The sequence below is a fragment of the Python bivittatus genome, unplaced genomic scaffold (assembly GCF_059951505.1).
Source record: "Python bivittatus isolate LINGU-HERP-01145 unplaced genomic scaffold, Pbiv_v1 ctg000080_np1212, whole genome shotgun sequence".
Classification (NCBI taxonomy): Eukaryota; Metazoa; Chordata; class Lepidosauria; order Squamata; family Pythonidae; genus Python; species Python bivittatus.
This window is the reverse complement of record NW_028277035.1, coordinates 67,421,290-67,438,365: the sequence shown is the minus strand read 5'-3', so window position 1 is coordinate 67,438,365 and position 17,076 is coordinate 67,421,290. Positions and strand designations below refer to the sequence as shown.

The following is a 17,076-nucleotide window of genomic DNA, read 5'->3' as shown; positions in this document are numbered from 1 at the left end:
AAACCCTCTTCCTGCGGGACGCACAAACGTTCCTCCTGCTGTTGACGCCTCCTTCCTTCTCCCGGGCGCTGCCGGTTTCGGGGCCTCCGCCTCCTCCGCTTTGTAACCTTGACGTCTTTATCCCTCGCTGCTTTGGGAGTGGGGGAAGACTGATTTTACTTACAGGGTTAAGTGATAGCCTGTTTGGTTTGAGCTGAGCGGGTGCAAATCGTGGCTTATGTGTGGTGTGAAAAAATCGCTATGGCTTATCCAGCAAGGGCTTGGTGCAGTTTGTAATCTCAGCCAGAAAACAAATCAGATTTGTTTTCCTGCCCTCGGTAGCAGAGTTCCCAAACCTGGTGCCATGATGTTGGATCATCAGTTGCTACAGTGGCTGGGAATGGTGAGAGTTACAATCTGACACATCTGGTGGTTACAAGATTGATAAAGATGCACTATTGCATAGTAGTATCGAAAAGTTGATAGTTTACAGGGCTGCTGAGAGGCTGAGCAGGCTAAATCGTATTTTTACTGCAAGTAAAATGCTTCCCACCCCCCAACGTTAAAAATGATTATGCATTTGTAGTAAAATGTGTTATGGTTATACCATGTTGACAGGCATCAACACTGACTACCAGTTTCCTTCAATGCAATCAAGAATTTGGGAAGAGGACAAAAGCTGAAAAATAATTTCATTCTGTGAGCTGTGTAGCAAAAACATGTCTGGAGTGGAGGAGGGTTTTAATATAACCATTATAGATCCAACTCTCACATGGATGGAAGCGCTGCTTTGTTACTCTCCCTTTGCCAGAGCTTGGTAGAATGACTATTGAAATCTGAGTTTGTAAATACTTTTTTTTTTAAATAAAGTGGCTTGACTCTTGCATGTAGAGGGATCTAGTCATAAATTAGTAATCTGTAGCTGCTACTTAATGCTTGTTACATTGAATGTATTGATTGTTGCCAATCATTAAAAATTTCCCATTTGGTAGCTGTAAATGGCAGTGGGAGAAAAAGACCTGAAAGTGCTGGAAAGGAACATTCCTGTATAAGAATTATGTACAGCACATGACACCAATTAAGAAAGTTCTAGAAATATCTAACATTGATTTCAGGGAGCTTGGGTGTGTCATTGCTAAAAAATCAAACTGGCTGCAATTTTGTGTCATCATCTAGCAGTACTTTTAAACAGAACTCAAGCAGACTTGCTTTTCAGTAGATGTGCATTGAGTTGCCCTGTAGTTCTGCATCTGCCCTAGACTCACTGGCTGTATTCATGTGACATGTGGAAACATAAACCACATTTCAATCAAGCGTGTTGTGTGAACCCAGCCTAGATGGTTCAATGTGTTGTGCAAATAGTTCAGTTACCCAGGAATAATTGTGACATGGAACACAACTATTATGTAGCAGCGGGAATTCTTTTAACCTTGTTCATTGGAAATAATACTGTAAAGGGATGAGTAAAAGCAAACTGACCTAACAGCAGTTTTAGATGTTATGAAGAGCATTCAGTAGCCAGAACAAATTTACTGTATCAAATCCAGTTCTGGGGATGGGAAGTTCAAGCTTTTGTAATAACCCATTTTCTCAAAAACGAATACATGTTTATCTAGCATATATTTTAGATTTATGATGCTGCATAGACCTCAAATTAATTTGTATGCCATTCTTCAGAATTAAAAAGTACACTGCAAACAATAAGTAGGAACAGCTGCTCTTACACTTGGGGGGTGGGTTGAAGAATTTGAGAGAACTTTGTACTTAAGGCAAAGTAACTGACCCTCCACTATGTGGAGTGTGGAAATCAGCTGTCCCTGGCCAGAGAGAGGTGACTCATCGCTAGTCTCTCTTTCCTTTCAGGATGATTTGCCACTTGATTGCAGCGTGCCAGCAAACACCTGCAGTTCTGCTGCAGCACTGGCCAAATAGCCGCTGGGATGGGGCGAGAAGAGAAGCAGCTGCTGCTGCCTTTCCCCCACTTTGCCCTCCCAGAAAACTTGCGAGGCTGCAGATGTCTGCCGGTAGGGGGTGCCCGTAGCTCGGCTATAACTCCAACTATGGGCTATATATATCCTATGATAACAGTCCAGGGGCTTAGCTTTTCCAGTGACTTCTAACCAAGGGGTGGGGGGAGAGGAAAAACACTACCCCAGTCTCACTGTCCCTTCTGTCGCCATATTCTCCATGCAGATTTCCAGCAGGCAGTGCCCCCTGATTAGGGCAGCGACGAACTCTTTCTTGAAATCTCTATATTAAAGCAGGTTGTGTAGAAGAGATCATCTTCCAAGAGCAGCTGTTCAAGATGACCAACATATCCTATCATATCTCCAACCTCCTGGAAAAGATGACATCCACTGACAAAGATTTTAGGTAGGATCCAGGGTTTCTTGGAGGGGGGGGCTGTGTGTGAGAGCTGCAATGCCCTGTTTGGAGGTTTGTGTTGTTTTTGTGAACTGTTCGGTGAATTGCACACATGTGTCTGTATTTTCAAAGGGGAGATGGGAGAGGCAGTTATGGAGGAAGAGGTGATATTTTTAATAATGGCAGCTAAAAAAGGAAACCTTTATCATGAAAAAGATACTTAAGAATTGATAGTGTACAGGAGGCAGGGCAATGCTGTAGGTTGTGTTTATAGATAAGGCAGACAGGAAATTTACTGCAGGCTTCCACACAGGGAGGAAGGGAAAAGATTGTGTTCTGCAGTTTCTCATGCGGCTAACATTATGGTAACCTTTTATATCCCTCCTCTGAGACGGAGTAGAAACACACCACAGGGGAAAGAAAACCATCAGCTGTTACTGACTGGTTACCTTCACTGGGTTGTTTAAAGAAAAACAAAAGTAATGTCTGCTAATAAACTGGAAAGCTAGAGAGAATAATGGTCACTAGGCACTGTTTTGCTGCATTGCTGGAACAATTCAAGTTGGAGTTTAATCCTCTTTAAAAGAAGCTGGATTTAATTGGAAATATTTATTCCAAAATAAGTAACTGTAAGCTATAAATTAGATATATGTTGCACATTTGGAGGTTATTGAATGATGAAATTAAAGAAGGTGAAATAGTGCTGTCAAAGATATTAAAGTGGATAAACTTGGAACAATTGAATGTTCCCCAACCTACTATCTTCCAGATGTTGGGGGTGGGGAGTGTAAATCCCAGAATTAGCAGCCAGGAATTCTGGGAATTGCAGTCCCAACACATCTGGACAGCAGGAAGTGAAGAAGGTTGAATTAAACCATAGTACAGAAACTGATAAAGTTCACTGTTTCAAGATGTTAAATAAAAGAAACTCCTTTTGATTTCACAGCATATATGGCTTACACTAGCTTAAATCTAAGCACATTGAATCTGTTTTAATCTGCTTGTGGACTGAACTGTAACAAGCTCACCAACTTGATAGGCACAAATGTGTTGTTTTTGCCCTTTATCTGAAATATGGACATATCTCTATGACACTGCAAAAACAATCAAATTCTTACCAGAGAATATAAAGCTCTCTCGGATCAAAAGATTATGAGATCAGGCAGATATTGCTGATCTAGTTAAAACATGTGTCCCTAGGTTCTTATAATATCTGTGAACTCAGAACTTTTTTTTATATCCCATACCAGATATGATTGCTTTGAATGGGCAGTAAATGCAGTTGCAATAAGTTATTGTTAATCTTCTGTAATGATCTAATTTAAAGCATGTGACAAAAACTCAGGAGCATCTATTTTATTTTTAATTTTTTACAAATATGTCTCATATTTTTTAAAATGTCCTTATTTTATGGATCAGTCTTTATAAAATCTCTAAGAATATGTCACTGATAAGATGCTTAGTAACTATCCCTTATTTTCTGAATATTGTTTTAAGTATATGGTATAAGAGAAGGCAATAGAAAAAGAAACTAAGTAAAAAGTTTACTTACAAGTTTGGCTTATAGTAAGACAGGATTTTAACCATATTTTATTGATTAAGCCATAAAGGTAAGGTAAGTCTTGATTAATGTAGGCTCATAGATCATACTAAACTGAAAGCAAAGAAACCACATTAGAGTTTGGTATTCTTTAGGGATCAGCATGGATCATAATGGCACAGATCAAATATTGGGAATTCACAAGCCAGATGTGGCTTATGATTACTAGCCTGAGGATGATCTACTTCATTACAAGTCCTTAATTAGTGTCTGACTTCATAGATAATGCTATATTATGTTGGTTAAAAACATAACCATGGATTACTGAATAAGCCATAGTTACCTCATTTATACACATAATTTATATTAAGGTATAAATCATGATTTACAAACCATAATGGTTGATTTCACACATCACACTGAGTTAAAACTAAGGAAATCACATTATGGCCTAGGGATATGTTGAACCCAGGGAATGTGGTAGGCAAAGATACAGTTATAAAAGTTTGGTGTGTCTGTCCCTACTCCTGTGCGTCATGATTCTGTTTTTACAATGCAAATTCTTACTGGAGTCTGAAGGACTTTTCCCCATTCCAGACATGTAGAGAATCTTATCCCAGTGCTCAAGGCTGATCCCTGACATATCCAAGTTTGCCAAGTATCAATGGCTAGCTCTGCCCCAGTCTTATGCTGGTGAGATCCAAGACAAGAGAGATCTGTGTTAAATTTTGCCTTTTAAGTGCATGACAATTGTACTAACAGTTTTGGGGTAGCAGTTGCGGAGTCTTGAAATCTGCAGTCTCTACAGTTGTCTCTGAAATGTGTTCCTAGGAAAATATTTTGGGGTCAGTAGAGTTAAATCTAGGCTACTGATCCCCATCCTTCCAGAATTGTTGAACTACAGTTTCTCTCATGCCCAGCTAATATAGTTAATGACCATGCAGGCTGAAAAAGTTGGGAGTTTGGGTCCAACTTATCTGTAAGGGCAGCGAGGTAGAGAAGGATCGTTTAGAGGGATGACAGTTTTAAATTCTGAGGATGTATATAAATGTGTTTCTGCTTTGAATTTACTCTCAAAAGGTAGGCTTAGAAACAGCGTAATAAAGATTTCTGGGATTGGATGCCACAGACCAAGAATGTTGGTTGTTTCATTGGTGTTTGCTGTTGTCAATGGTTAAGTCAAGAATGTGACGTGCAGAAAATGGTTATGGGAATCTACCAAGCACAAACACAGATTTGGGGATGTGGGCCATACCTGCTTAGCATGGTGAAAACTTTCCTCACCCCCAGCTGCATAATGAATGAAGCACTTCTCTGGATAACGGCTAACAATCTTCCTGGCTATGCATTTCTGGGAATGAAATATATTCTTCACCTTCAAGTCAGATGACTTACAGGGCCTTTGAAAAACAAGGAGTTCCTGGAACAAGTAAAAATTGAGTGACTCTTCAAATGTTTTAATATTTCTGTGTTGTATTACTTCTAGTTAGGAAGATTCTTATTCCACATTTAACTGTCAAATTATTCATTACTCCTAGTGAAGAGTTAGTTTTACTTATACTTTGGGTCGATGGATGTTGATCTTGCTTTCTACCACAGAACATGGATTTATGACTCCCCACTGGCCAACTTATTACTGATATTCATCCTTCCAGATTTATGGCTACCAATGACTTGATGATGGAACTGCAGAAAGATTCCATAAAGCTAGATGAAGACAGTGAAAAAAAAGTTGTGAAAATGCTCTTAAAATTACTTGAGGATAAAAATGGAGAAGTGCAAAACCTGGCTGTCAAATGGTAAGATCTTTTTACATTAGCTGTAACAGAACTCTACACTGCTCTGGTTGGACCCCAGTTGAAATACTGTGCCCAATTCTGGGCAGTTCAAGAAAAGATAGTGATGAATCTCTGCCATGGCCCCTGCTCTTTGGAACAGCATCCCCCCCCCCCAAGATATAAACAACACCCTCTCTCCTAGGGTTCTGAAAGGCCTTAAGACCTGGCTTTGGATTCAGGCCTGGGGTGAATGTATTTGTGGGGCCCCTGGTCTAGTTTGTTACTGTTATGATTGTGTAAGTCTAACCTGCCTGTGGTGGTGGTATTGTTTTTGTATTTGAAAGCCACCCAGAGTCTACTGGAATGGGGTGGCAATAATAAAGTTATAATAATAATAAATAATTTACTTGGAACAAGTCCAGAGGAGGGCTACAGAGGTAGTCAAGGGTGTGGAACTTGTGAGGAACAATTATTTTTGTCATTTTGGCAAAAGCAATGGATCCAACAGACACATCTGTTCAGTCCTTCAAAAGACTATCTCTACAGGTTTGTTCAGTATGTGGTGGGCTTACAAAGGGGTGGAATTTTGAAAGAGTACTAAACCTATGCTTTCCTAGTGGAAAGCAGGAGAGCATAGAACTAGCAGGTTTCAAAACTTGCCCCCTCCCCAAGAATGCTAGACAGCTGCTTAGCAGATCTGCAGAATTGATGAGTAGACCTGCTATTTTCTGCTTTGCTGCACATTGCAAAAGAGGAGAGATGATTTGAGCCATTGGGCAAAACTTGCCATCTTCCCAGCTCCTGTCCCTATCCTTGCATCGCTATCATGATTGGCAAATGGTTTGCTGCAGTTAGTTGACATTTGGAAAGGGGAGGGCAGCAAAGCCATAGTGATCAGTCACTTTGTATAACACACCTTGCACATGAAAAATCCAGATGCCCACTTTTTAGGAACAAACCAAAACACAGTGATAGATGCAGGAAAATCTTTGGAAATGAGAACAATAAATGAATGTTAGGATGGTATAATTTTCTGCTTTCATTGCTTTCACCAATGGGGAAAGATCCTTAATAAAAATGTTGAGATAAGCTTGTTTTTGGACAAAGGTTGTGTGCCCATGGTTAGGATCTGAAATAGAAAGCCTAAGATATGAAGAAGTTGTTTTGAAAGGATTTCTAAATACGTGTCTTCTGTCTCCTTCCATAAGAACTTCAATTTCATACTGTGCAAGTTTAATTTCTGTTTTGTGACTTTGCTGCTGACTAGCCAACAGACTCATATCTGGGAAGAAAGGGTTCAAGTTATTGGAGAAGCACTGTTATGTATGGGTAGGCATGATTGGCGTGGCAGAGAATCTTTCATCTTGGCCCTTAAAGACAGCAGAGACCTGCTTGAAATGCCAAGAGAGAAGGATATATTTTTAAGAGATCAGCTTCAGTGTTAAAACCTTTCCAATGGTGTGGGCTTCCATAGCAAAGGATAAGTATCTGGAAGCTTTAGTTGGTTCAGAATGTGGTGGCCTGCATAGTTTTGTACAAGTCTAGATTTGCATACGCCACCTCTCTTTTGGGAGCTGCATTGGCTACCAATTTGCTTCCGGGTCCAATTCAAGGTGCTGGTTATCACCTTTAAAGCCCTACATGGCTTGATGCCAGGTTATTAGGAGGACTGCCTCTTACCAGTTACATCTGGCTACCCCACCAGATTGGGGAGAAAGGGTATATTACAGGTCCCCCCTATTAAGGAGGTCCATCTAGTGGGACTGAGAAGAAGGGCTTTCTCCATGGTGGCTCCCTCCTTGTGGAACATCATCCCCACAGAGATAAGACTGGCACCCACCTTGATGCTCTTCTGCAAGGCCCTGAAGACATGGTTATGCCAGCAGGCCTGGGGATCCCAACTTGATACGGAACCCATCAAATGGCTAGTGTAAATGTGTTGTTGTCGCGTGGGGGTAGTGGGCTTTGTATTTGGGATTTTTATTCCTGTAAGCCACCTGGAGTCACTGTAAGTTGGGTGGCCATATAAATTGCTTAAATAAATAAAATAAATAAAGCACCAGGACATGGTTCTGTACTCCTTTCCCTTGATCATTACTTTCCATTCTTGTATTACGAAGGATATGTGTCAGCTGAGAGCCATCTGTGCAAGACAGGAAGGGGCAGGTTGGTTTGTATTTCCTCACAACTCCTGACTTTTAATGGGAGGGTTTCTCTGAGGAGGGCCTTTTTTGCTTTTATATGGGATTTCTCTCTCTCTCTCCAGTTTGGGTCCTTTGGTGAGCAAAGTGAAAGAATATCAGGTGGAAACTATTGTTGATACGCTGTGTACAAACATGCTGTCAGATAAGGAACAGCTTCGGGACATTTCTAGCATTGGGTTGAAGACGGTCATTTCTGAGTTGCCTCCCCCATCTACAGGTAAAAGCCTTGACCCTCTGTTGAAACTATGGGGCTGATTCTTCCTTTGCGGCCAGTCTGTACGTGATTGAACGATTCTGCCTGCCAGCCTCCAAATGTGATTGGGAAGCCTGTGTTGGGCGGGGCTTGTTTTGTGGGATTTGTTTTCCAAATGCTGTTGATTATTAAAAAATGTCTGGACTGTAGAGGGCTTTTTTTTTTTAAAGATCAGACAAATGAGTTGAGTTTCATGTTGAGAATTACAGCTAATTTCATTAGAAATGTAAGACAGGAAGCAGTCTAAATGAAATGAAATTCACATTCTGCAAATAAATTCTGACCTTGTTCTGAAGAGAATGTCATGGTGAAATGATTTATAAATGGCACAAGTAATGTTCTAGTGATTTATCTAGGCAGATGCAAATGTAGATTTAATGGGATGGCCACTGTCTGGTTGAAGTCGCTTTTATCAGTACAGTGCCCTGTCAACATATATATGCATGCAGTGGTCTTGACAATATGAATAATCTGTTTCACATTGTGATGGAAGGAATGCTACATGTGCATCCCTGATAAAAGGTCCCTCCTTTCTCATCACAGACATAGAAGATATTTTATTAGTGATGGGAGCATTCTAGATAATAATCTGTTTTTGTGTGTGAGTTGTGATCATATGACTGAGGGCACCTTGGTGAGGGCACCATTTGGATCGCTTTTTCTAAGCAAACACGCAGAGAAGTTTGCTTCAATGCCTCCTTCACCTAGTCCAATGTTGTCCAAACTTGGCCACTTTAAGATGAGTGGACTTCAACTCCCAGAATTCTGGGAGTTGAAGTCCACTCATCTTAAAGTGGCCAAGTTTGGACAACACTAACCTAGTCATTCTTAGGTAGTTCTTCCACAAATGTACTTCATATTGAGTTAGCTTTTCATTTGATGAACATTGGAACCAAAGTCTACCAAATTCATCAGATCAAATCATCAGATCAGAAGTTTTTCTTTAAGTTGCTGTTATTTTTTGTTTAACTTTGACATGAGTCATGCTAAGAAAGTAACTAGCTCTGGTAATCATGGGTAAAATATCCAAAATTGCAAATTCACAAAGGTAATAATGTATTTGTTTGAAATGGCAAAAAGGTCTGCATAAACAATCTGACCAATTCTAAGGGGCATACGGTCAACAATACATGCAATATACAATAATAGCAATTACAACTTACAATAATAGGTTAAATGTCAACTTCCAATACAGCATTTCTGCTTGTTATCACATTCAGGCAGCAGATCACTGCAACTAGTCTCTAAGGGCCTTATAAAATAACCAGGTTTTGACAATATTTTGGAAAATAATGAGGGAAGGGGTCACCCTTGCCTCAGGGAGAAATTGTTCCATAGGAGGGGAGCCCCCATAGAGAATGCCAACTTTCAGGCACCTCCAGTGGGATTAGTAGGAGGAAACCTCATTAGATACCTTCTGTTTGTGTGGGTGCATTCTACCTAGAACGGGTAGTTTCAAAGATATCCAGGTTCCAAGCCATATAGGGCTCTATAGGTGATATCAAGGACCTTGAATTGTATTTGGAAACCAACCAGTAACAAATGCATCTCCCAAAACAGAGATAGAACGTAGCAATAATGGCTCTGATCTGTTATCAGGTGGGCAGCTGCACTTTAAACAAGTTGACGTTTCCAGGTGGTGTTCAAAGGCAGTCCCATATTATAGAATTATAGTAATCTAATTAACAGGTGACAAGGGCACGAGAGGCTATACTGCAGTGCCCCCTGTTTCAGGAAGGTTTGCAGCTGGTGCACCAGCTGCAGCTGGGCAAAAATCTTTCTGGCCATGGCCTCCACGTGTTCTTTAAGCTGGAGCCATGAATCCAAGAAGACTCCAAGATTGTGAACTTGTTCTTTCAGGGGAAAGAACTACCCCATCCAGGGTTAAGGTTGGTACAGAGTTGGAATTGGCTGGCTTCTTGGGTTGAGTCTGAGCCTGGTTTTTTTCCCACCTAGAGCCTGACAGGCTCCAAACACTGAGTCAGGACTTCAGCTGCATATCCAACTCAGCTCAGTGTAGAGATATATAGCTAGACATCACTTGCATATTGATGATACCTCAACCTGTGCAAATAGGTGACCTCCCTCAATGGGCTGGATTGCTTGATGGTTCAGTCTCTTTTCTGCTATAACCACAAACTGGAACTGCCCATGCAGGAAGAACCACCATAGCATAGTGCTCTCCACTCTCACATCTTGTAGGTGACTCAGATTGATGGTACTAAAGGTTTCTGAACAATCCAGCAAGAGCAGGATTCATCACACTCCCCTCATCCAAATCCCATCATAAATCATCCATTATTGCGACCAATGCAGTTTCTATCCCATGCTCATGCCCAAATCCTGATTGCCAAGGGTCCAGATTAACTGCTTTTCCAGAGGTTTTGGAACTGTTGTCCTACCATCTTTACCACCTTCCCCAAAACTGGAAGATTGGAGATAGGGTGACCATTATCAAAATGTGCTGGGTCTTTACTTTATTAGGCCAATTAAAATAATAATTAAAAGTTTATAATTAATGTCACAGCAGGTAACAGGTCCTAGCTAACCTTGGATAATCTCAAAAAAAGCTAAGTAGGTGCTTTTGTATTGTTGCCAAGATTGCAAGATGGATGTTTCCTAAAAACACTAGTTATCAAGTCTAAGGGGTCTTTATTTTAAGGACTATATAACTCATTTATAAAAGGTAGCATGGGAGGCAATGGCAGAAAGTTTAGATAGGTTTCAGGGAGGAAGAAAGACCAGAACCTGGGTCCTCAACATGATACCCTGAGTGCCACTGTGCCTACAGACATCTTTGGCATTTCACCTGACTTTCTATGTGTTCAGAAAATGGGAAGGTGTGATGCTGCAAAGAAATGCATTAGCCTCTGATAGCATCATCAGCTCCAAAAATTTCCTTGAGATTCATGTGGATCTTATAATTTTTCTCAAAACAAAATGATGATTGGCTGCAGTTCAGGGCTTTTTAGAATCGTGCCTACCTGCCCTTAAAAAGAACAGAGAGGGCAGGAATAGAAAGAAGCTTCCTGGGGGAAAGTGGGATTATTTGAAGCATGAATCAGTAATATTGTAGCATTTGGTCCATCTACATTTTGTAACTGGCTATGTCCCATTGGCATCTATTTTGTGCAGGCCTTTTATGAGAATACTGACACCATGTATTCAAAACTCCAAATATGCCCACCAGCCCTAAAATGTTGGGAGCCCTGGAGTCAAATCTATGCAATATACATTAATACTAATGTTTGGATTACTGAAATCTTGTCTAACAAGTCTGGCAAACCTTTCTCTGTAGTTTTAGAGAACTCCACACCATGTGATAATTGCATGTTACGCTGCCTTCTTCAGTCTGATTCCTTCCATGTACTTTAGAACTGAACTTCCTTAGTTCCTAAGCAGCAAGGCTCTTGGTTGTATTTACTGAGGAATTTGGGAACTGTAATCCTAGCCCACCTGGATGGTATCATTTTGAGGAAGACCGATACAATATGATCATCCCTGTTGGCTGTGAACAGTCTATGACTTGAACGATTGTTAGTTAAATTTGCTTGATCTTGATTAAAGCACTGCAAGCAGGAATGATTTTGTTAAAACTTCCACTCTTTTTTCTCTCCAAATTCCTATCTTGACAGGTTCCACCATGACAGCCAATGTTTGCAAAAAAATCACAGCTCAGTTGACTGGAGCTATTGGAAAGCAAGAAGATGTGTCAGTACAACTTGAGGCCCTTGACATTTTGTCAGACATTTTGAGCAGGTACAGAAAAAAAGATTTGTTTTCAAACAATGTTGCTTAAAAAAGCTTTGAAGTGATCTTCCCTGGTGGTGCTCTTTAGATCAGTGTTTTTCAACCTCAGCAACTTTAAGATGTGTGGATTTCAACTCCCAGAATTCCCCAGCCAGCAATTCTGGGAGTTGAAGTCCACATATCTTAAAGTTGCTGAGGCTGAGAAACACTGCTTTAGATAAAGTGGGCTTTAACAGCAAGGCAGACTCCCAAGGATCCCTGAACTCCCAGAACGCAGCACACAGAAATGACTTAAATTTATCCCTTTTGCTTCTAATTCAAAGAGCCCAGGAGAGCCAAGCAGCTAAATCTTTGAGCCAACATAGCTTTCCCCATCACTGCTCCTTTGAGATTACACAGCCAGGAGTTTGTTGGAGGCTTTTGTTCTTAGATTCATCCTGAGAGAGCAGCATCTGACAGAAGGGGAAGAGGAGAATTTGAGCTGCTCTGCCTTATCAAGTGGATCCTTCCAGGGTTCAGGAAGTAAACTCTAAGAAGCAGTAAGTAATCAGAGAGAGTATGTTAGAGGTTTTTATTTTATTTTAGATAGGCCACAATCTTTCCCCTTTCTTTAAAGTGAAGGTCAGTCTCCATTTTTGATGAGCCTACCTATTGTGCCTTTACTTACACTTGCTCTTGAATCGTAATCCTTTTCCTGTAATCCATGGTTCTCCTTGCTGCTTTGTGTCTGTAATTAAACTAAATACTCATTTAAACAGGCATTTTGGTGCCGGTTTATGTTTGGGAAAGTTGTGGTCTGGTCACTTTCCTCAGAAGATTTAGGCCTGTGCAGATTAATTATCAGTACAGTGACCATATTTTCTTGGAAAAAATAAAGGACAAGCCTGAAAAAGGGGCAAATCTGAAAGAGGTTCATAAGGATAAAAAAAATTGTTTGTTTATAACTTTGCTTTATAAAGGAAATTCAAGAGCAAAACCAAGAAAATAAATAATTAAATAAATCTAAAGGACAGCTTTCTGAAATAAAGGGCTGTCTTTTATAATAAAGAACATATGGTCACTGTAACTATGAGTTAGAGGTCTTAAATGGCCCTGGGACCTTTTCAGTGACGGGATAAGGGAAGGCATCTTTCTTCTTTCGGCCTTGCTTATAGCCCTGACTTGAGAGACCAAAAAGAAAAAAAAGAAAAGAAAGACAGTGACAGTGACAGTGAATGCCACTTGTAGGCAATAGCTGCTGAATGCTGCTAGGTTATTCTGGTTGGGTAGAAGTGGCCTTGTCAGTGTGGCCAAGAGCCGTAATTCTAAGAGGGAAAATCTAACTCCTCTGGAGGTCATTAAGTTGGGGAAGGTTGCTTTATGAACATTTCACAATTCTGGGTTCAACTTCTGAAAAATAAGTGTCATTAATTCAGTCAGCCTTACTCCTGTCCATTTCGAAACATTAGATTATAGTTGAACATGTTGATTGACAGCATAGTGTCAAACATGCAATTAGAAACACATGCCTTGATATTTGGTGTGTAAATATTTTTAGATATTTTCTAAGCAGCTTGTTTAGATTTGCAAGTGAAGCTTTGCTTGCACTGAATAGAGAACTGCATATCGATGAGGGAAAATCATACTTCAGATTCCTCTTTTTGCATTACAAAATGTATTGAGTTCCTAATGTCTCCTTGTAGTTGGATATATTAGATGTGGGACTCATGTGCAGTAAGGATGTGTTTTTATTAACCTCCTGAGCCCTTAAAGGGACTGTTGGGAAAACAGCATTAATATAAACTGTAGCTTTTGTTTATCTGGATTATACTGTGCTGTACAAATATATTATTTTTTGCAGCATCCTCTCTCTCATATATATCCCTTATGGTCTGAAAAGCTTATTCTTGCAAACAACAGAATATGTTTTCGCTTGTTTTAACCATGGGAGAGAAGTGAAGAAGTGTATTGAAATGGTTTTCTTCAGGAGATTAACAGTTAAGTCCATCTCTGTTTGGAGAATGTTTGGTTGATGTAAGTTTTGTCTATGGTTTCAGGTTAGGAGGAACTCTGTATTCCTTCCATTCCTCCATCCTGAACTGCCTCCTTCCTCAGCTCATCAGTCCCAGGTTGGCTGTACGGAAGAGGGCCATCATTGCTCTAGGCCACCTGGTCTTGACATGCAACGGGAACATCTTTGCAGAGCTTATGGAACATCTCTTGTCAGAGCTGAAGAGGAATAATTCCACTTCTAGTACAAGAACATATATCCAGTGTATTGCTGGTATCAGCAAGCAGGCCGGACACCGCATAGGTAAGTCTTGTGATTTGGATTTTTGTCTTGTTTTGACCTGTGACAGCTATTACCACCACTGCCTTGTATTTTTAGTGAGGTGTTTACCTTATTCTGTCCTTAATGCCTGTTTTGCTTTGAATTTCTACTGTTGTAGAAAATCTTTGGAGTTCCTTAGAGAGTAAGCGTAGTTGGATACCTTAAGAACTTTTTATGTAACTGGTGGGTCTCAATGAGGGCCAAAGATAAGAATGCCCAGAATTGTGGCCTAAAATAATTCTCCATAGATGGACCCCTTACATAACCAATATAATACTTATTCTAATAGGCCAGAAGCTAAGAATAGAAGTGAAGAAGGTATTCCCTACCAAAGGTATCTGCAGAATAGATCCATCCAGATGGCTTGAGGCAGTGAACCCAACCGTGGGTGATAGGGAAAATCTTCATATGGAAAATGGTAGGGCTTAAGAACATCAATGGGTGATTTCAGGTGGAACTAAAAGTCTTCTTTCTCTGCTATTGACGCTATTGTCTTGGGTATCTTGGGTCTTGAGCTTTTACCATCCAAGACACAAATCCTGGCTGCACACTTGGATGTGGATATGGGCTTTCATATCAGAGAAATTAAGTCATATTATGATATTTTTGATATGCCAGATGTTCCTTCCAGTCCTGCTTTGTAAAGGAATAGAAAAACATTGTGGTGGATTTGCTATGCCACAACCTCCGTGTTCCGACTAAAACACAAGTATATTAACTAAGTCCATCAAGCACCTCTAAGCGGGAAGGACGTCTCTTTAACAAAACAGAACCTGAGCAGATATTCTGCTCTTCTGTGGTGCTCCTTGTGATCTCTTTCCTGTGGGACAGTTGGGTCCATCCCCACCTCACTTCAAAAGTGCTATGTTCTCAGTAGACCCTGGTTGTTCAGTGGACCTGGGAAAGTATTTTGTGGATGGCTTACTCTGTCCCTGTCTTTTAGGGGACTACCTAGAGAAGATGATCCCATTAATAATTCAGTATTGCAATGTAGAGGATGATGAGCTGAGGGAGTACTGCTTCCAGGCCTTTGAGTCTTTTGTAAGAAGGTTTGTACCTTTTACTCCAGTGTTATATGCAGTAGACTTGGCTCTCATGTTCTTTTGTTCTAACTTTTGGAAGGGAATCTATTTTCTTGTCGCCTGTTGCCTGCAACAGAAATCAGAGTTATCTGCTCCAACTATCTGTGCTTGATCATAGTTACTAGAAAAGTACAGCTTTTTCTATAGGTGTCGTGGTTTCCTTGGGTGATAGACCTGCATCTGCTAGAAGAGTGACTTATCTCTAAGCAAGGACCTGTAAGGATTAGAAGGATTCAAGGGGGATTTAGAGGGCCTGGGCAAATCTGTGCATCTCTTAATGCTTTCTTTAAGTCAGCTGTACCTTTTCATAGGGTTATATGGGAGCAACTGTACAAACCCAGGAAAGTATGCAGTAGGTTTATGGAGTTACCAGTAGATGCAACACACATGTAGCCCAGCATGCTCCATATCCTTCTATCCTTCCAAATCTGGATTGCTGTACATCCTGATACAGAAGTCTCATCTAGTGGCTCTGGAGCACTGAAATTATCATTACCATTTGCTGCAACTGGGATTCTTGAGATTGTGACTTTTTAAAATAGGATTTTTTTTTTTTAAAGGGTGATAATAAATAAAGGAAGGAAGTATTTCTGTTAGACAGGATGAATAAGTGTGAATTGAGTAATGGGGAATGAAACATAGCTGTTGCAAGGAAGAGCAATATGATTACATTAGCTACTTCTGGGCTGTTGTCCTGAATCTGGCCTGGACCATGATCTTATGGGAACCCCAGGCTTCAGATGTATTTCAGTAGAATTATCCAGATTGCCTGTATAGTTTTTAAAATAAACTTTGACAAGGAGCTTTAACAGAAATAAATGAAAGATTACATGGTGATGGTTATGTGTGTATTTAGGACTCCATACTTGTAAACACTCACTACAACACAATTAAAGCTTTGGGTAGCATACGAAATCTTGAGGCTGATATATCGGTGTGTGCTGAACCCAGGGATTATCTCTAGAGATGAATTGTCAATTAATTGTTTGGAAAACAGGATTGACAGAGTCGCTTTTTTGTGAGATAGGCGGTATCTAAATTTGAAATATAAATAAATAAATAAATAAATAAAATGGTTATCTTGCTGTTTCTAAAGGTGTCCAAAAGAAATTGGCCCTCATCTTCCCAGTGTGACGGGATTGTGCCTCAAGTACATAACATATGATCCAAATTACAACTATGATAATGAAGAGGAAGATGAAGAAGAAATGATGGAAACTGAAAATGGAGAGGATGAGGAACAAGGTATTGCGCAATTAGGATTATGATGCTATTCAGTAAAGCTGGGTCTTCTCTGCCACCAGTTCAGGCAGTTCTTTCAAACCATTCTGCTTCTTTCCTGAACCAATATTTCTGGGGTCAGAAGAGCATGTAAATTATACAGATATCCCTGCTGTAAAACAATTAGTGAAAATCTCAAAAAGATGTTCAGATAGAACTTTGATACATCTAAATGCTGGCTTTAAATGATCTGGTAACGGTATGTGATAAAAGTTGGCAGTTTTTTTAGGCAGTGGCCACTGCTGTGTGATCTCAGGTTTCTATCCAATTAAAAAAAAAAAGGGTTCTGAGGGTACTGTTCATGGTTGTCATATTATTATTCTCTGCTATAAATCTTACTTAAATAGGAAAAGCACTGTGACCTGACTTAACTAGGATCAGCCTCTACTGCCCACTTCCTCTCTCCCAGACCTGAGGCTTTCCTGGCTATTGTTACTTGCATGTGAAAAAGGAAAGGCAAGAAGCCCTTTTCCACTGTCCTGGTGTAGACCAACTGTCAGCCACTCCCCACCCCTCCTGTAGTAGATGTTATTA

General features: G+C 40.2%; 1 protein-coding gene across 2 annotated transcripts in view; it reads left to right on the top strand.

Annotated features, from left to right (window-relative positions):
- Nucleotides 1-39: 39 nt before the first annotated feature.
- LOC103051252 (cullin-associated NEDD8-dissociated protein 1-like) overlaps nt 40-17,076 on the top strand; it is a 28,221-nt gene continuing 11,184 nt past the window's right edge. Inside the window, exons 1-8 of one of the 2 annotated variants that reach the window (XM_088134301.1) lie at nt 40-166; nt 2,173-2,352; nt 5,539-5,682; nt 7,928-8,082; nt 11,754-11,877; nt 13,905-14,161; nt 15,123-15,228; nt 16,358-16,506. In XM_088134301.1, the coding sequence (XP_087990427.1) occupies nt 2,285-2,352; nt 5,539-5,682; nt 7,928-8,082; nt 11,754-11,877; nt 13,905-14,161; nt 15,123-15,228; nt 16,358-16,506 (1,003 nt within the window). In that variant the 5' untranslated portion in view covers nt 40-166; nt 2,173-2,284. Of the gene's footprint in view, nt 167-195; nt 383-2,172; nt 2,353-5,538; nt 5,683-7,927; nt 8,083-11,753; nt 11,878-13,904; nt 14,162-15,122; nt 15,229-16,357; nt 16,507-17,076 lie in introns of those variants that run through there. The other variant, XM_025163437.2, reaches the window with a different exon arrangement.